Consider the following 20,675-nt stretch of genomic DNA (forward strand, 5'->3'; position numbering starts at 1 on the left):
GAATCTCTTGAAAAATGCAGCGCCTCTCTCTCTCATGTGGTCTCTAAGGACATCTGAATATGCTCGGAAACAGCTTGTCAACCCATTTTAAGGATTCTTACAAAGCCTTTATCCCCTCTGCAAATTGCATGCTGTCAGCTTGGGCTGCTTGAATGCAAATCAAGCTGAACGTAACAAAGGGCTTTTCAGAATGAGACTCATAAAAGGGAACTTCAGGGCCCAGTTTATACCACATGCAGGATGAAGCTGGGCTTGCAGTGGACAATGAGGCCAGCCTATAGACACTATAGGGACTATACACACTTGTAATCTTGTACTGCGTGTCCTCATGAATTTGATTCCTTACTGTATGTAATATGCATTTTGTACTATTAAACTCTGTATCTATACCTTTGCATGAAGCGTGAAGATAAATGAAGGTAGTGTGTGCCAGTAGATGACCTGATAGTGCAGTCCATGTAATCGTAACATCCCGAGTTCTATTCCATGTGTTGCATGTTCTTCATGCCCCTATCCTATCCTATCCTATCCTATCCTCTCCTATCCTATACAGTATATACAATTCAATTCAATTCAATTCAAAGGGCTTTATTGGCATGAGAAAACATACACTAGGGGTGCATACATTGGTTAGACATACCAACAGTCCTACAGTCATTAGTCAGACAAACCTATTACTGCAGGTTAAAAATCACCCATGGATCCAGTTTTCTAAATTGATTGATGGATTTCTCTTGGTTATTCTGCATGGAACTATCGGACAAATTCATACAGTAAGGTGACAAATACGTATGGCTGTATTTTTAACAATAGTTTTCCATTGTAAACCTATGTTATAATGTGCTGATTGTGCTGATTGCAGGAGTGTCTTGAAGGCCAGGCGTCGGGGCAGCAGTCCCTGCAGCAGTTGCAGGCGCTGGGAGAACATCTGAAGAGCCAGGTCGATGCCTCCTCTATGGCCGCCCTCCAGTCAGACCACCTGTCACTCACACATCGCCTAGCAGCGCTGGAGCACGCTCTGCACAGGCAACGGGAAGTACTGCAGGTAGGCATGGGATGACATACTGTACAGGGGCTTTCACACACCAACATCCACACACACTAACACGCACAGATGCACAAACTCGCTCCGTTCCATGATGAGGCAATCAGCGATTCTATTTGACAAATCTCTGACAAAATATTGGTCAAAACATTGTTGGTCTAGGATTCTCCAAAATTGGGATCAGTGTCAGACCCAAAACATTTCCATTGTTTGGACTCTTAACTCCAAGATCTCAAATAACAAAGATTAAGATGTGTTTCAGTGTCTTATATTCTGTCATTGTTCCTTTGTTTTGTCTAGTCTGGAGCTCAGGACTGTGGGGGTTTCACAGAGCAGCTGGATAAACTGAGTCGTTATGCAGGGGAGGCAGAGGAGGCGTTGAAGGAGTCTGACTCTGTCAGCTCACCAGAGCTCATCAATGTTCAGAACCGCATGGAGAAACTCAAGGTACATTAACTGCTGTCTTGACCCTTGTCCCACAGTTCTTGACTTTTCATCAACGCTTAATTCAATTAAAGAACACGTGACGTGATTGGGGTTCCCCAGGGAGTCTATAATTCTTTCCACTACACCAACTCTCGTTGTAGAAAATAGCCGATCTACAAGCTCACACTGCATTGTCATTGTAGATCTGTAATTTTGTTTGCCTATTTTTGCCGAATGTTTGCCTATTATGAAATGCCCAGAATAGGGATGCTATTCATGTGGTTAATGCTCATTTAGCCTCAAAAAAAGATTTTCGTCGAGAGCTTGAAGTGTGTGTGCAAATCCGATGCAGGAGTGGTCTTTGTGCCATGTATAATGTACTAATCCATTTTGTGTGACACGGTGTTGTCAGGTTCACCTGTTGAAGCTGAGCAGCCTGTCCCCGGACTTGGAGCGTCTCAACGAGCTGGCATACAGACTGCCTCTCAGCGACAGAGACATTAAGAGCCTGCAGGGTCTCAACAGGTCCTGGGCCAAGCATTCTGCTCACCTCACAGAGAGGTTCAGGTACATGAGCTCCTCATACTCTGCTGAGTGCTGTGGCACCATACTGAATGAGTACGTGACTAGAATTAGGTTGTATTTCAAATAACGAAAGTCACATGTCAAGAGCATAACCTTACCACCGAAAATATAGGCCTACTTAATAAATAGGTGATTGAAGTGAGTTTTGGTGGGATTATGATCCGTCAGTTAAAGACTTATTTTAGACTTTGTTATAGAATAACTACATGTAGCTCTTATACTTAAGCAATAAGCCACGAGAGGTCTCAGGTTGCGCCTCGGGTCTGCCTACGCCCCCAGCCAGTGTAAAATACCCGGTAAGCTGGGGCCTCGAGTGGCTTATTGCTTTTCTAAAATGGTTACAAACATATAGCAATATTAACCTAATAAAACGATTGAATTCACAAAAGTAGCTACGCTTTGCTCCACCAGAGCGAGCCACATCACTTCCTTGTTTTGCTCAAGGAAGCTTCCTTGGTTTTTCTCGCAAGTAGCCTATGTGACGGGAGAATAGCGCTTGATGTATTTGAGCCGGGCGGTGCTTAGACGCCCGCACGGCATGTGTTTGTAAAGCAATCAAGCGCTCCCCTTCCCCAGTTCAGCTACAAGGCTGCACGATGATACAAAGTGATTGAAGGAGTGGGTTATCGGTGAAATTTACACCGGTCAGCGGTCACGTGATGGTAACCAGCCAATCAGAATGAAGTATTGGGACTACCCGTTTTAGAAAGCATGTTCTATCAGTGGAGGACCACATGCACTACTATAGGTAATCTTAGCCCAATTAACAATGTCAGGAAATGTCTGCCCAGATAGCTGGAGCTTGTTTAACCCTCATATTGTGTTATGTTCCTCTGTGTTATCTCCTTATCGGTGCATATCTCCAGTAAGCTGCAGGCGGTGCTGCTCCAGCAGCAGAGCTTCCTGCAGAAGTGCGAGGCCTGGATGGACTTCCTGTCCCAGACGGAACAGAAGCTGGCTGCCGAGATCTCTGGCAACTATCACAGTCTTCTGGACCAACAGAGAGACCATGAGGTACAGTATACGGGCGTGTGTGTGTGTGTGTGTGTGTGTGTGTGTGTGTGTGTGTGTGTGTGTGTGTGTGTGTGTGTGTGTGTGTGTGTGTGTGTGTGTGTGTGTGTGTGTGTGTGTGTGTGTGTGTGTGTGTGTGTGTGTGTGTGTGTGTGTGTGTGTGTGTGTGTGTGTGTGTGTGTGTGTGTGTGTGTGTGTGTGTGTGTGGTATACATAATACTTATTTGGATGTACGTACAGTATGTGTATTTGTCGATGGGACATTCATGAATCTGTGTGTGTGCAGTTGTTCCAGGCAGAGATGTTCAGCAGGCAGCAGATTCTCTACTCCATCATCAGCGATGGACACCACATGCTGGACCAGGGACAAGTGGACGACAGGTATGACCGCTTACACTGCTGGTCTCGCAGTAGAAGAATGTGTCTCAGTGTTGACTCAATGACAGCGCTGTGTGTGTGTGTGTGTGTGTGTGTGTGTTTGTTTAACAGAATATATTGAGACATTGAGAGTGTGAATGCGTTCTGAATCTGATTCGTTGCTGATGTTTCAGCGTCTCCAACTCCTTCTCAGTTGTCGGTATGCAGTATAACGATAGGCACATGAATGAATCCCCAAACCATATTTCTCATGGCTTCAGAGATGACTTCAGCCTGAAGCTGGCCTTGCTGAGTAACCAGTGGCAGTGCGTGGTGAGGCGGTCTCAGCAGCGCAGGGGCATCATCGACAGCCTGGTCCGCATGTGGCAGAAATACAAGGAGATGGCGGACAAGCTGCGGCGGTGGCTGCAGGAGGTGACGCGTGACCCGGACGTCCATCAGCCGGGGGAGCCGGTGGCTCTGCAGCAGGCCAGGACCATGTTGGACCAGATCCAGGTACAGATGAAGACATCTCCACAGAGCAGCTTTGTGAAGGCTCTCTCTCTCTCTCTGATGATGTGATACTCCCACACGTTTATCTCAAATGAACTCTCGCGCTGATAATAGTTTTTCCTCACACTTCAAATGGGGTTCCAGGTGTGTGCGACAGGGTTGTGCACCACTGTGCTATTTTCATTCAGCAGGAATCGGCTGCATTACTAATCCGATTTATTGGCTTACAACGGTTACTTTTTGATGTCATTTGTACGAGACATTAAACCCATTAACATTATACGTATCACAATCCCTAAACTCCCTAAACAAAGAACGCTCCTCTCGAGTAAATGTCAACCCCTACTTAGCCACCATTGAAATTGCCGTAGCAATATTCTAAAATCCTAATCCACTCCCCTGCTACACAAACCCTCATCCCCTCCCCAACCCTAGACTCCCTTAGGTGAGCGCTTTCCCCTGCTGTGCCCCAACTCCCTGTCTCTTCTCATGCAGCTGAGGGAGCGTGTGCTCCAGAGGCAACAGGGAGGCTACATCCTGGCGGTGGAGGCCGGCCGGAGCCTGCTGTTGACCGCCGACTCCAGGGCGGAGTCTGCGCTGCAGACCGAGCTGATGGACATGCAAGAGAGGTGGAGACATGCACACCACCGCCTGGACCAGCAGAGGAGGGAGCTACACGGCCTGCTTAAGGTCAGCTTAAAACAAGCTAAAACAAGTAATCATTGGAACATACGTACATACAAATATAAAATCATCCTTGATAGATGGTATTATATTCATCCACTTTGTACATAGTTGTGGAACTATGTCTGCTGTTGACGTATATGTTTTAATAGCCATCTGTTGTCTGCAATTGACGTATATATGTTTTACATTGCTTTATATGGATCTAAAACGGCACCGCTAAAAACAACTTTATGCCCTGAGTCGATTGCTAGGCAACGCCTTGCTCACCCCCGCACTCACGGAACGTGCTCACGCATGCGTAGACTGCTGTAATTAGGATCTTCTCTGGCTCTTTACTCTAAAACTATATCGCTGTCCGATGTGCTGATCAGAAGACATCCGAGGTTCGGATCTGATTTCTGATTTTTTTTTGTCGAGAAAAGATAGCCAGCGTGAGCTAATGCTAACATTAGCCTTTTCTTACAATTGAGCAGCAATGGCGGTCTGCGAGCAGGGAAAACGGAAGTACTTGAGTATAGTTATCTCCCCAATTCCGGCCCCGTGCAAGCAATTTAGCACTTGTGGCCACCAGGCCGCAGTCTAAGTGTTAAATCCACGTTCTAGTTCCGTATGCAGTGGAATGTTTAACTACCTGTGTGCTTTGCTATGCTATTGTATTACATTTACAAGAAGGTATCAATCATCAGGCCAAACATACTGTTCATTCCTGTGGACATCTTTGGAACATCTCCTGATCAGAATCTAAATTGTCTGCAGCACATCACAGTGTCTGCACTGTGGTGTGCTGAGTACTATAAAGGGCATGAAGGCCGAACCCTAATTATGATCCCTCCTTGTTCCGCATATCGTACGGTAAAACCAAGTTAGCACATATGAATTGTTGGAGTGGAGAAAGATGGAGTGCATGATAAGTGCACACTCTTCACTCACATGCTCATATGAATCGCTCTTGAACACTTAAACACCCTGACACGTGCATGCCACACGACAAAAGGGCGAGTGTGTGTGTGTGTGTGTGTGTGTGTGTGTGTGTGTGTGTGTGTGTGTGTGTGTGCCCGCCTGTCTGTTTTGGTGACTGGCATACACATAGTGCATTAGTGTGCTGCATACTGTCACTGTGCACACATTACAAGCTGCAGGCACTGTGCAGTGAAGCATAGTGACAAGGGCACAGTGAGGTGGATTTTACAGGCTGAGAGTCCTTTTGAAAAGCACCGTGTGACGCAGTTAAAAATTATCATCCCGTGGCTTAACGGTTTTTAGGTGAGAGGATCTCTTTCTTTCCCATCAGTCCACTCGCTCTTCTCTCCTGCTCCATCTTTTTTCACGTTATTTTCCTGTCCTCCGACTACTGACTAATTCTGTTCCTGTCCTGGGCATCCTTGTTTCAGGTATGCTACGCTGCATTGTCTCACTGAAAGCTACCTCGCTTTGCCTTGAATCTTATGCGCCACTCTCAAAATAGCTGTAATCTATGACCTCTCCGGAGCTGAGACTCCCTCTGTTGTTGAGGTTGCATTAATTCTCTTCTTTAGCTGATGTGGATTTTGTGCTGTGTCACTGTGTCTCGTGTTGTTGCTAAGGAGGTTTAAAGCCTGCGTGCGGGCCGGGGTGACAATAGCAGATCTACAAGCTCAAGCTCTCAAGTCTCAGTGTGGCACATTTTCGATTCGGCGACACAGTGCAATTAAGTATAAATCAGGCTTAAAACAGAGCTGGTGACTATAGGAGAATAGAGCCTGGATTATTCTGCTGTTATCCGTCACACGTGTGCATACTGTACAGTATGTATTGGGCATGTTTGCGTGCGTACTCATGTGCAGCTGTGTATTCTGAAGCTTCCGTTGCTGTAACTGTAGGGAGAATGTATAGCTTGCCTCAGCAATAAATAGATGCACAGGACACACAGCAGGTGTGTCTACAGTGTACTGTTTTCTTGTTTGTTTTGTTTGTTTTTGTGTGTGTATGAGATAGAGAAAGGTCAGAGAGGAACAGCTAGAGATGCTGTCATGTATGTTCTAATTGTATGTGTGTGTGTGTGTGTGTGTGTGTGTGTGTGTGTGTGTGTGTGTGTGTGTGTGTGTGTGTGTGTGTGTGTGTGTGCGTGTGCGTGTGTGCGTGTGTGTGTGTGTGTGTGTGCGTGTGTGTGCGTGCGTGTGTGTGTGTGTGTGTGTCTAGGATTGGGAGCGCTGTGAGAAGGGCATCGATGCATCATTGGAGAAGCTGAGAGCCTTTAAGAAGAAGCTGTCTGCACCGCTGCCCGACCATCATGAGGAGTTGCACTCTGAGCAAATCCGCTGCAAGGTGGGGAGAGAACGCAATGGTTTTCACACAAACGCACGCACGTACGCACATGCACGGATTATGCTCTTAATCCGGATACAGTACCGCACTTACACATACCAGCCGGTCAACATCCTGTTTATCTGTCTGTCTCAATGACCTTGTTTGTTGGGATTTCCGGTGATCAGGTAAAACACATTATTTCTGTGTGCAGGCCTATATCCATTCTGATATTCAGCTTTAATGCAAAAGTATTTCCCAATTAACCACACATAATGTGTGTGTGTGTATTTGCGGGTGTGTGTGTGTGTGTGTGTGTGTGTGTGTGTTTGTGTTGTGTGTGTGTGTGTGTGTGTGTGTGTGTGTGTGTGTGTGTGTGCGTGGGCGTGTGCGTACCTCAATACCATACATCTGTATCATCTGTATTTGTGTGTAATCATCAGTTATTTGTGTGTGTGAGGTGGGCTGTGATCAAGCTCTGTTTGGCCCCTCCTCTGTACACTCCAGGCAGTGATGTGTACGTATATACTGTGTAGTCATGTTTCATGCATGACATGTCGTCAGCTCCTTTGGGAGAATTGCTGCATAGTAACGGATAGCCACTGCTAGCCTCAGCATCAGCTGATGAGAGAGGGGGTGGGGAGAGTTAGAGACAAGGAGAGAGAGAGAGAGAGGGGGAAGAGCAGAGGCTCTGTATAATCATTTGTATTGCACTAGTGAGCATGTGTGTGGCTGCATTATGTGTTGTTGGTGCGTATTGTGTGAATGAGAGACATCAGGACGTTGGGCTACAGCACAGCCCTCACAATGCTGGAGGAGATGTGAGGTTAGGTCTTCTTTCTGTTATCCCTTATTCTGATTTTAACCATGAAGACAGCCTTTGTAACACAGGTCATTCTATACAGTGTGGAAAAGACATGCAAAGTTTACAATGCATCTTTAGTGACAATTTGTCTTGCTGGAATGTAATCTTTTTATGGCCTAATACAGGCTTTTTGTTCATTATTATTTATTATTTTTATAGTATTCTGACATTACAAATTCTATTTTTTGTCTCACTGTGGCTGTTAATTTGTACGATTTCCGAATGTCTGATTGCTCTATACTTGGCTTGCATGAGAGAAAACAAAATTGCCCCCAGAGGTGGTGGGATTGTGTGTGTGTGTGTGTGTGTGTGTGTGTGTGTGTGTGTGTGTGTGTGTGGTGTGTGGTGTGTTTTCACATGCGCATGTGACATGGATTATTTTGTGGAACCGGTAGGTAATGGTATTTGTTTACTGTCATGCGGTGCAGGAGTTAGAGAGCAGCGTGGAGGGCTGGACCGATGACATCACTTCCTTGTTCCTGCTGAGGGACTCTTTGGGGGGCGTGGTCAGTGCCGATGACCTCACTGTCCTCCAGGAGCGACTCCACCTCCTACAGCGCCAGTGGGAAGAGATCTGCCACCAGGTAGGTCACGCACGCAAGCACGCACGCATGCACACACACACACACACACACGCACACGCACACACACACGCACACGCACACGCACATACATATGCACATGCACATACATATGCACATGCACTCACATGCACACACATGCACACGCAAACACACATACGGACAAAGATTTCGCAGGCTTTAAGTCAATGGTATTTGTCCCTTATGAGAACATATTCACTTTTGGATTAGGTATGGAATGGATAGTGTACTTTTTCAGGGTGCATGATCTCAGATTAGTGTTTTGTGTCTCTGCATTATCTCTGATATAAGTGCATGTACTATTGTACTACTCTGCACCTTGCACTGGGCATAGTAAGACATTCCGCTGAGGCAGCGACAGTGTGCGATAAAATAAACACAGATGCCATTTATCACTGTTAAACAGCAGTGACTGGGTCATAAGTCATAACAGACAGGGCTTGTCCTTAAGTAACCGTCTGTTACTATATCAGTCGTGCTCAAGTTTTTAGTTTTTATGTCAAGGACCCCCAAAAGGTATTATTTATATATGGCTGCTGATCTGAAACGTTTCAGTATATCAAAAAATATATATATTTGCACACATTTTCACAATATGTTTTTTTAATAGAATGTACAAGCTGCAGGCTTGTATTTGCTATTTTTTAATAGCCAACCAATGTGCTATGTATATATAGCTAAAATCTAAAATTACACGGATGCTTTCCCGGTTTTAATGGGTAAATTCCATTCTTCCATTTCTAATCGATCACACTGGTATCCATTACTAACTGTACTATTTGGGATGGTTTCTGCCGTTCTGTGTTCTCGGCAGCTGTCCCTGCGCAGGCAGCAGGTGAGCGAGAAGCTGAATGAGTGGGCGGTGTTCAACGACAAGAACAAGGAGCTGTGTGAGTGGCTCACCCACATGGAGAGCAGGGTGTCCCAGAACGGAGACATCAGCATCCAGGAGATGATCGACAAGCTGCGCAAGGTAAATTCAGCCTTTAATGTAACCCTTAAACCTGTTGAGACCTGAGGCCGATTCCTCAAATGCCTTTAAGTCAGTAGTTCTCGAACTTCCACGTTTAAAAAAAACAAACAAATAAATAGCAGATCTATAAGGCAGCGTGGCATGACGTATGCTTGTATATGCAATTTCTTTAAAGATGAGTGCCGTGATTTTTGTACTTTTTCTGTTTTGTACTTTCTGTACACTTAAAGAAAGAAAGAATCATAGTTCCTGATGATCATGTTTTAGGGGGGGGGGGGGGGATCACGGCACTCCATCTTTAATAGTTACAGGGTCCACATTTCTGTGGTCTCTGACTCAGCTGTCTGTCTGTCTGTCTGTGTGTGTGTGTGTGTGTGTGTGTGTGTGTGTGTGTGTGTGTGTGTGTGTGTGTGTGTGTGTGTGTGTGTGTGTGTGTGTGTGTGTGTGTGTGTGTGTGTGTGTGTGTGTGTGTGTGTGTGTGTGTGTGTGTGTGTGTGTGTGTGTGTGTGTGTGTGTGTGTGTGTGTGTGCATGCGTGTGCATCCCAGGACTATCAGGAGGAGATCAGCGTAGCCCAGGAGAACAAGCAGCAGCTGCAGGTGATGGGGGAACGCCTGGCCAGGGCCAGCCACGACAGCAAGGCTGCCGAGATCCAACACAAACTCAGCAAGGTCGGCGAGCGCTGGCAACATCTCCTGGACCTCATTGCTGCCAGGTGAGTTGTGGAGCATGCAGGCCTCGGCTTCCTTCTCCCTTCTGGGGGACAGTATGGTAACGCAAGATCATGGAAATCCTTGGCTTTGGTCATTGGGGCGGCTGTGGCTCAGGCGGTAGAGCAGGTCGTCCAATGATCCCTGGGTCGGCGGTTCGAATCCCAGCTCCTCCTGTCCACATGTTGAAGTGTCCTTGGGCAAGACACTGAATCCTACATTGCCTCCAATGAGTTGGTCGGTGTGAGCTCGCCACCAATGGTGTGTGAATGTGGGAAGTGAGGACGCTGGCGTCGACTGTTTGCCGCTTCACCTCCCAATGTATGAATTAATGAACCATTGTAAAGCGCTTTGAGCACTTGGAAAAGCGCTATAAAAATGCATCATAACGCATCACAATACAATGTGTGTTGTAAGCTTTTAGATCAGCTACTTTTTGCTATTTGTACATTTTCAAGGAAGTATAGGGCTGAAGCAAGCCCCCTGAGCGGATGATAGGGCTGAAGCAAGCCCCCAGGGTGGATGGCCAACATTGAAGCTACCGAGTCTACCGGTCAAAGCTGGAACTGCAGGCAGGCCTGTGTGTGCACAAGTAAAACATTGAGTGCTTGTTAGCACTTTCGCATTTTGACCACAAATTAACTGTTGGTGGTCAAATCTAAATAAATGCGGAAGTAGAGCGTTCTACCGGGTGCTTCAAAACGCCACTGAGCAACCTCCATTGAAATGAATAGCAGGAGCTGTCACACCCGACCCGCTCTCCATCCTTTATAACTCTATGGGCTTTTTCATTAGATGGTGGGCCAGAACATAATCAATGCTTCATTTAAGAACTGGAACTTTGACTGACCATCTCAAACTTTTTTAAATTCAAGGAACCTCAGTTTGATGTGCAAATTTGGGTCATACATGTACATTCTTGTACATTCAGTGGACCTCCAAACTATCAGTAATTTTGCTGGGGACTGGCCCACGGGCCTCCTGCTGCCTAACACTGGGTTAGACTCAAACTTTTTAAATTGAAGGAACCCCAGATTGATATCCACCCCCCACACTGGGTTAGACTCTAACCCAGTGTTAGAGGATTCATAATGGCCTAATGGTTGTATTGACTGTTTGATGGTGAAACATCAGAGTTTTCTGTTTTTTAAGGTAGCAGTTGGAGGAGTTATTTTACAACCTTGTCTTTCTTTGGTGTCTGAGATCAAGGTCAATGAGGACTGCTTATTTACTTTATTTGTGAGAAATTCCTTGTTCTTTTTCGTTAATTACAATGTGCATGTACAGTGCATGAAATACTTAACATGATCTTAAATTCATTAATTTACCCGTTTTACATATTCATTCTCGTTATTTCCCTCCCTGGTGAGTGGTTTTACCCCTTTCCATCCCCCCCATCATGTTAGACCCCACATCCGTTGTTGACTTTTGAAAGGCGAGAAACGAACCATTGCAAACAGTGTGACCTCGTTTGGCCAGTGTGAATGTGTGAGAATGTGCAGGGAAAATAATGTAAAATGGAGTGTGCGACCCTTTTCAAAGTCAAATGTCCAAACTGCACCGTGTGTTCATCTCACCCATCGAGCAGTGCATCACTCCTCCTAGTGGAGGTTTCTGAGTTGTTAGCATGCGGAGCCATGACTGCGTTTGTTGCCATAGTTTCCCATCTGATATTCAAACACACATGGCAAATTAATTATTCCCACAATGCAGCTGAGGCATTTCCTGAGGTCACAGTTATAGCATCAGTGGGGCGTCCATCCAGTAGTAAAAGAAAAAATATCTTGTAGAGGACCAGCCCCATGCCTTTGTGTAACATGCTACTATGTTACTCGTCATTGACTTTTGAATTGTTTGAAGTATAAAGTGAGCGATAATACATTTTCCTTTATTTTGTTTAGATAGTATTTTTCTTTAACCCCACCCCAACCCTAGACTCTTTTCATCTGCGGCTGTTGACCTCAGGGAATGGGATGGAGGAGGAGTAGAGAAGGAGAGGGATTGTTAGGGAGAGGAAGAGGGAGGGACAGTCAGTGACCTCATGGAGACAGCTGCATGAATGATGCCTCTCAGTCTCTGACTTCAACAAAAACAACCAGACAAGAAGTCTGGTCAAACGAACAGCACTTCGAACCTTTTCAATTCGGAGACATCCTAGCTAATCTCTGTGGAAGTTTGTCTTCTTTTCTCCTTATCTGACGAATGGATATTTTATTCCGTTAGAAGAACATTTTTATTGGAATGCGTTCCTGCTCACTCCCTGTGCACTCCGCTGCTGTGATTTGTATGCATGGTTGATGGATCTTGGGAGTCCTGGCTGCAGTTCAAGCTCGCTATATACATGCGCACATTTGCTGTATGACATTCCAGCTATGGGCCACCTCTGTGGCACATGCCTCTGACTGTAAGTCCTATTTTAGAAACAGCAGCACTTGTCACTCTCAGCTCCCCCCCCCCACACACACACACACACACACACACACACGACTGTTTCTCTTTTTTTTATTTACTCGGAGGGCAGCAGTTGACAAGTCACACTTGTGCACACTTGTGAACCCCCCCAAGCCAAGGGACAGAGAAAGTACCATTTGCAAGGCTTAGACAAAAGAGATGGGAGCTTGGATATAGCTCCTCTGTTGTTAGATTTGACTTTGGGAACTTGGGAATTCACCCCCATGGTTCTGGACTTAGGGACGGATAATATGGCAGGATGTCCAATCGACGACTCAGATCTGCCGGAGTGTGACTGCGATGTCAACAGGCAGGACAATCTTGGAACTTTATGCTTTGAATTGTTGTTTTTGAAGATAGTAGCGAAGATAGTGAGCTGTTGTGTTTGCCAGGTTTGCTTTGTGAAGTAAAGTTAAAGCAATGGGATTTACTTGGATGGCATCAGAATCACTATGTTGTATAAAGTTAGTCCAATTCCTACCTGCAGGACACCGAGAATGAAATCTGATTCATCCAGGGGCACACTGTAGTGGGCTTTTATGTTGCTGCCTGTCAGATCATTATTTTCGCTTTGTGTACAGATCCTCAGTATTGTGCTGAAATACCTTTGGGAAATGGTGTGTACTGTACCAGACTTTGGTTAAATAATAGTAGGGGATTTGCCACACAAAGTATAGCCATTAGGGGGATCATTAGCTTAATGCGCAACATTGTTTTCTCACTCAACAGTAAACAAACCAGTGAATACAGTGTATCTGCACGTTTCTAAACATACAATTTCCTTTAAGACCTTTTTAATACCAAATTGACCAAATTGTCAAATATTACGTAAGAAAGAGGCAAACATGATCAGCTATTTTCAAAATATGTATCTGTGTGTCAAACTCTTTCTACAATTCCAAGTTATTGTCAGGGTGGGGGGGGGGGTGATGTTCTTAGTCCAGGTGTTATGGGATATTATTGTATTGTTTGAAATTGTGTAGATTCATTGTGTTGAATCATGTGTTGATGTGTTATTACTGTGTATTGTTGTTCATGGATTATCTTTCTTTCTATCTTTGGCTCTGCTCTGGGGGGTCGTTGATATCAGAGCTGTGTCTCTGTGCACAGATAATTGGATATATCAAATGTGATATCAGACCTGTGTCTCGATACGCAGATGAGCATAGCCACACCGCCATACTAACATGCAATAGCTTTGCAATAAATGGTTTATGGTCAATCTGAGCTGAAGTGTCTTAATGAAGTAGTGTAGATGTACAGTGCATGATGATGTGAGACACATAAAGCAGGCTGGCATATGTCCAGGCATGGTATTCTGATGATGACAGCTCCATGGACACTCCAATGTGGTGTAAATCATACAGATACAGTATGGCGCCAGATCCGTGGTGTGCTGTTGTTTGCATACAAGCTGCAGCAACACAAAGTCATACTGACCTATTAAATGTGTCCCGCAGTAGCACACTGAAGTCATCCTAATTAGTCTGTGCAATGAAAGAATGGCTTTGAATGTTTGCCTACATTCTTGACGAATTCCTCTGGTGAGACTTGAGAGTCATGTGTCTGCAAATTTGGGGTTGGGTGTTAACATTTGGCTGCTTTGACACTGGCAGTTGTTGTAACACAGTAGATGCATTGCTAAAGAAGACATGTCCAAAATTGTTCCCAGTTGTTGTGTGTGTAGGAGACTAGATTTAAATATCTCCCTCCAAACCCATGTCTAAATAAATCCATGACGCCTCAAACCTCCAAATATCCACTCGGCTCTAAAATAATAAGCTGAAGTGTCATATTACTGATTGCAGTGTTCAGTGTTTGTGTCTCCATATTGTTGTGTCGATTTTCCATTAACACAATGTTATGGAATTAATTAAACAGTGTCCTTTACAGCTGAATGGACATTTGATTATCCCTTAAATACTTGTAATACTAATAATACTGTGTTGAATGAAAGCATCTTTCATCACACAGGTCCTAGCTAAAGTCAGTGGCTTGCATTGCATGTTGCTATGCTGAATGCCATATGCCAAGTGTGTTACAACCACTCTGTGTGATTATATTTCCTCCTCAGGATCATGGTTTTAGTGAAGAGCATTGATCTCTTGCCAGAGGTGATTGTCTATACGTTTGGGTAGTGAAATATTTGGTTTGTTTTTTTCTTGTCGGATGATGTAACAGAACTGGAAAGTAGTACATCTCTCTGTGTGAACTGGTGGTATACTGTACGTGTTACTTACTCTGTTTGTCTGTGTCTCTCTCTCTCTCTCTCTCTCTCTCTCTCTCTCTCTCACACACACACACACACACACACTCCCACACACTCTCCCAGGGTCAAGAAGTTGAGGGAGACCCTGGTGGCTGTGCAGCAGTTGGACAAGAACATGAGCAGCCTGCGCTCCTGGCTGGCTCACATCGAGACAGACCTGTCCAGGCCCATCGTTTATGACACCTGTGACGACCTGGAGATCCAGAGGAAACTCAACCAGCAGCAGGTACAATACTGAGGGACCAGCAGACCAAACAATAATGATCATGAAGGCATGATAGCAGTAGCACATTAAGGTTTTGGTTAACTATAGTGGCTGGTGGATTTCAATATTCATCAGCTGATATCACAGTTTTGATACATTTGGGTTTACAATTAAAATAAAGAACCTTCAAAGAATAAAAGATGAAGCCACCACAAAATGTGATTACAAATGTTTCTATTTTTTATTTATTTTTAAGTATAAACCTCAATATTCTGATAATCATTGCTATGGAGTGTTTGCTCCGTAATGTGTGTCTTCACGTCTTTCAAGCTCTTTAATTAGCAGAATATAAATGTTCAGATGCGTCTCTCACTATGATTATCCTTACTGTATCAGCTTAAATTTCATACCAATACCAATTTTGTTTCATCACTTCCAATTTCACTGGTTTATCCTGTATTAGTTCTCTCTCCTGCTTGGCTAAAATTGGTATCCTGACCTGTTAACTAAAGACCTGGAGAGACGGGGAGACTGCTACTGAACAAACACTCTATAGCATGCTCTCCGCCCATCTTCCCTCCCGCAAACACGGGCTAGTTGTGTTCTTAAAGACGCTTGGCCAAGCCAGACGCAACACGATGGATTATAACTTGTAGACTCCACAGTTGTAGCCTAGGCAGGTTCTTCACTCCTGTGCCACCGGAGCGCCCATTCCACAGTTGAGTTTCCTATAGTAGCAAATAGCAATGATCTCGGAATATAGAGCTGTTTAACACTTATTTTAACAAAAACATTTACACCACTTACACCAACTTTAATTGTTTAATTGCATTTGATTTACTCACTGTATGCACACAACTTGGATAGACATGGACAGACAAATACACATTTGTTCTTACATAATGTTACGCAAGAAGATTGTGAGAGAAGAGAACGTGACTCACAAGCTGGTTAGAATAAAAACATGCGAACACTTGAGCCGAACAAAATGAGGAAACTACACTGGGAGAGTAGTACTACACTACAGTATGGCTCATGTAGCCTACGTACTGTATCTCTGGCTACTTGACTTGAGGTAGATCGAATGGCTCTCTCTCCGTATCCTTCTGCCAAGAGACGCAGGTCTAAATCAGAACCGGAGTCTGAGAACCTACTGACCTATTTCCTCTCCATAGCTGGAGTTCACCACACGTGCACTTCCTACAGTGTTATACAGCATTCAGTGTCTCATTGCAGACAGACCAAGTCACACAATCAGTTCACTGTGTGTCTGTTGCCCAAGGATGTGTTAAACAAACACAACGGATGACATTGCAAAAGGCTGATTTATTTTTGTTCCAGACTAAACAAATCCATAGCCTTTTAGTTCGTTCTCATCCGTTGTTTTGTTGAGTTGTTTGCCTTTTTATTTTATTTACTTTATTCTGAAGGTTTTAGTGAGGTTTATTGGCACCGTGCAAGTCTTTACGTTAAGAAATGACTTTATTTGCATTTTAACGTTTTAACGAGCATTTTATTTGAAATATTCCTCCTCTCCAGGACCTGCAGAGGGACATAGAGAAGCACAGCACGGGAGTGGCGTCCGTGTTGAACCTGTGTGAGGTGCTGCTGCACGACTGTGACGCCTGCTCCACAGAGACGGAGTGTGACTCCATCCAGCAGGCCACCAGGGGTCTGGACCGCCGCTGGAGAAACATCTGCGCAATGTCCATGGAGAGGAGGCTCAAGTCAGTCTTCCTTCTTTGGATGAACAACGCTATAATGTCTCTACACTGTACACGGACATAATGCACACTGTACACGGGTCTCCTTCTTCACTCAACCACTTTGTTTACACTGTGTACAGTTTGGTACAGTAGCATCTCATTGTTTAAGTTTAATTTATAAGTGAAATTGGTACTTTTCAGGATACTCTTAGGTTATTTAAAATTGTATAAAATGTAATTAGACTGTCTTTGTCTATTCTCGTTCATGAAAAATGAATAAAATTTAAGTTGAAAAAAATATATGTACAGTATAACGTGACATCCAGGTGGCGTAAAGCCTGGCCTGGTGGGGATATGGGAGGAAAAACACATATTATATTCAGCACATACGCAATACACTACAGTTACAGTATATTAAAAATTCCTTCTCTCATATTCTACATATGTTTCTGTGCAGGATTGAGGAAACGTGGCGACTATGGCAGAAGTTTCTTGACGATTTCTCCAGGTTTGAGGAGTGGCTGAAGACATCGGAGAGGACAGCAGCTCTGCCCAACTCCTCTGGAGTCCTATACACTATCGCCAAGGAGGAGCTGAAAAAGTTTGAGGTGTGTTTACTAGAGTAACAGTTTCATTAAGCACTAAAAACCTACTAGATGTACTTACAGTAATTGAGCGTTGTCCCCCTGAGCTGTATTCAAACCCATGTGAAGTGATGAGTTTGGGAGGATGAAGCACCTTCGTCCTACTGCTCCTACTCTACTTCCCCACCGACAGGCACTATATCCCGTAGGGGGATCACCCTCTCCGCCCATCTTCCCTCCTGCAAACACGGGCCACTTGTGTTCTTTTTTACGCTTGGCCAAGCCAGACGCTTCACGATGGATTTTAACTTGTAGACTCCACAGTTGTGGGCAGGTTCTTTACTTCTGTGCCACCCGAGCGCCCTTTCCACAGCGCTCTATACTAGATCCTCTAGTTTTTCCTTCTACACCAAATAATAATAATAGTAAAATGCCTCTGGGGGCACCGTCTGAGTCTGCGTTGGCTCTCCCTCAGCCCTCATCTTCCGGTGGTGCGTCTTTGTTTTCATTCCTACTAACAACAAACTATAGGTGTTGTAACAGGAGTTGCCGACAGATTCAGCTGCGGAGCTCTGAATCTGTTTTGAGAGATTATGGTCAAGGTTAAAGACTACAGAGGACTGAGTTTATGCAGAAATCTGAGTTTGTACTGTACATTATGATTAGTGAAGCAAGCATGTGAGAGAAAACGTTTAATTAATTTAGTTTAATTTAATTAATATGATGTGATGTGATATGTGCACATCTTTGACCATTTACATTTTACAAAAACCTCTTGGATTGACTATAGATCTGAGACAGACACAGCCTCTGGAGGTAGTAGAGAGAGAATCAGAGAGGGAGAGAGAAGGGCGGGGGGGAGGAGTGTCATATTACTGAAACCAGTCTGTGCTGGTCTGCTCAGCTGCAGATGCTACAGTCCATCATCAGGCACGTGCACATTCCTGGTAGCTGATTGTGTGTGTGGTCTGGGCCCTGCTTATGCTAGAGAGAGATTACAGCTTATAACACCAGTACTTGATCCATTGAGAGTGCGTGCGTGTGTGCATGCGTGCATGCGCAGAATTCATGTCTGCATACATTTTCAATGTTGCTTGTTTTCGGGATTGAATACGATTTACGATTGAAAGGATAATTTAGCATATCTGTGTCAGTATGGCTTCTATAATCCTAGCTATAACTTTGTGTGTGTGTGTGTGTGTGTGTGTGTGTGTGTGTGTGTGTGTGTGTGTGCGTGTGCGTGTGTTTAGGCCTTCCAGCGACAGGTGCAGGAGTGCCTGACCCAGCTGGAGCTGATCAATAAGCAGTACCGCCGCCTGGCCCGGGAGAACCGCACCGACTCCTCGTGCCGCCTCCGAGAGATGGTGCACAACGGGAACAGGAGATGGGACAACCTCCAGAAGAGAGTGGCCTCCATCCTACGCAGACTCAAGGTACTGTACTGTACACTGCCTGGGGAGGGTATACAGTATACATACTGTAGGTATTTAACATCCTGGACGGTTGAAGGACATGACCATGAGATGAAGACAGGGCAGTTGTTAACAAACCACTCTACCAGTGGTGTGTTCTACCGTGTTACGATATATACGACAAGTAGTATGATATAGTAGTATATTGAAAACATTCGTATACCGTCTAATTCCATTATACCATTTAATCCGTTGACCACGCGTTTGCGTATCTACATGTGCAAGTCATGTGTGTGTAGGGGATAATTATGGTATACTCTCCCAAAAATCATAGAACACACCACTGCACTTATTTACATATTTACCCCCTTATTTACTTAGTTATTAATTCATGGGGATTTAATTGGGTATGGGTTGCAATCGTTTTTTCTTGTTTTGCTCCCTCTGTGTGCAGCACTTTATCAGCCAGAGAGAGGAGTTTGAAACGGCCCGAGACAGCATCCTGGTGTGGCTGACTGAGATGGACCTGCAGCTCACCAACATTGAACACTTCTCTGAGTGCGACGTTCAGGCTAAGATCAAACAGCTCAGGGTAAGAGTGACCTAGAACAGTAGACATAACATACTCTGAACAACAACATATACAAGGAAACGACATAACTACTTAGTCTGAAGCATTGTGATGTTTGTATTATCTGGTGTTTATTTTAGCTGCTGCAAATCTTCTCTTCTCTTCTCTTCTCTTCTCTTCTCTTCTCTTCTCTTCTCTTCTCTTCTCTTCTCTTCTCTTCTCTTCTCTTCTCTTCTCTTCTCTTCTCTAATAATATCATCTAATTACACATCTCCATTCTAAACATCATGTTTATGTGTGTTTTCTTCAGGCTTTCCAGCAGGAGATCTGTCTGAACACAGCGAAGATAGAGCTGGTATTCAGGCAGGGCGAGACCCTGATAGACAAGAGTGAACCTCTGGATGCCGCCGTCATAGAAGAAGAGCTAGAGGAACTGCAGAGGTACTGCCAGGAGGTCTTCGGACGAGTCGAAAGATACTACAAGAAACTTACACGGCTGCCGGTGAGTGTAGTGGTGCAGGGATATGCTGCACCCATATGCTATCTATAAGCACACGCTAGACGTTGACCTTTTACCCATTCCGAAATTTAAAAAATTTAAACCAATTGCACAGATCTTGACCCTATTCCATCTCATCTGCCATGTTTTATCCTCCAAATCCGATTAAAACGGTTGTCACTGAGACAGACAGACAGACAGACAGACAGACAGACAGACAGACAGACAGACAGACAGACAGACAGACAGACAGACAGACAATTATGTATAAATGTACAGTACAGTCTATGATCATTGAATACAGTATACTAAATATTAGAACTTTGTTCTTCCTTTCCTTTCCTTTCCTTTCCTTTCCTTTCCTTTCCTTTCCTTTCCTTTCCTTTCCTTTCCTTTCCTTTCCTTTCCTTTCCTTTCCTTTCCTTTCCTTTCCTTTCCTTTCCCTTCCTTTCCCTTCCTTTCCCTTCCTTTCCCTTCCTTTCCTTTCCTCCCTCCCCTCCCCCTCCCAGCTGGCTGATGACGACCTGGATGGTTCGGACAGGGAGCTGGACATGGAGGAAGGAGGCGACCTCTCGGAGCTCCAGTGGGGCGACCCCTCCCTCCCCCGGCCCTCCAGCCGGCAGGCCTCGGGCGCGGCGGTCCTTGGCCGGGCCGAGCGCTCGGGCCGAGGCACCCCGGCCAGCGTGGACTCCATCCCCCTGGAGTGGGACCACGACTACGACCTGAGCAGAGACCTGGAGAGCAGCGAGGGCCGAGGCCAAGGCCGGCGGGGTCAGGAGCAGGAGGATGAGTATCTCAGGACGACTACTGCTGTGCTGTCAGGTGTGTGTCTGTGTGTGCGAGGACAGCATTACATAAAGCAGATGATGCTGCCAAGACAGAATACATATTGCCAACTCTGATGTTAATACATTATAACTTA

The 20,675-nt window shown here is 44.9% G+C and overlaps 1 protein-coding gene across 1 annotated transcript in view; it reads left to right on the forward strand.

Moving 5' to 3' along the window:
* The window catches only part of syne1a (spectrin repeat containing, nuclear envelope 1a), a gene marked incomplete at its 5' end in the record, with an annotated part of 166,459 nt that overhangs the window by 129,688 nt on the left and 16,096 nt on the right, over positions 1 to 20,675 (forward strand). Inside the window, 18 exon segments of the mRNA XM_080790461.1 lie at positions 863 to 1,045; positions 1,346 to 1,492; positions 1,884 to 2,038; positions 2,923 to 3,070; positions 3,354 to 3,448; positions 3,706 to 3,940; positions 4,433 to 4,627; positions 6,803 to 6,928; positions 8,201 to 8,356; positions 9,189 to 9,347; positions 9,895 to 10,061; positions 14,840 to 15,002; positions 16,521 to 16,708; positions 17,145 to 17,295; positions 18,522 to 18,704; positions 19,138 to 19,275; positions 19,565 to 19,756; positions 20,263 to 20,575. Of these exon segments, the coding sequence (XP_080646587.1) occupies positions 863 to 1,045; positions 1,346 to 1,492; positions 1,884 to 2,038; positions 2,923 to 3,070; positions 3,354 to 3,448; positions 3,706 to 3,940; positions 4,433 to 4,627; positions 6,803 to 6,928; positions 8,201 to 8,356; positions 9,189 to 9,347; positions 9,895 to 10,061; positions 14,840 to 15,002; positions 16,521 to 16,708; positions 17,145 to 17,295; positions 18,522 to 18,704; positions 19,138 to 19,275; positions 19,565 to 19,756; positions 20,263 to 20,575 (3,094 nt within the window).

The sequence above is a fragment of the Protomyctophum bolini genome, assembly GCF_963924005.1.
Source record: "Protomyctophum bolini genome assembly, chromosome: 19".
NCBI lineage: Eukaryota > Metazoa > Chordata > Actinopteri > Myctophiformes > Myctophidae > Protomyctophum > Protomyctophum bolini.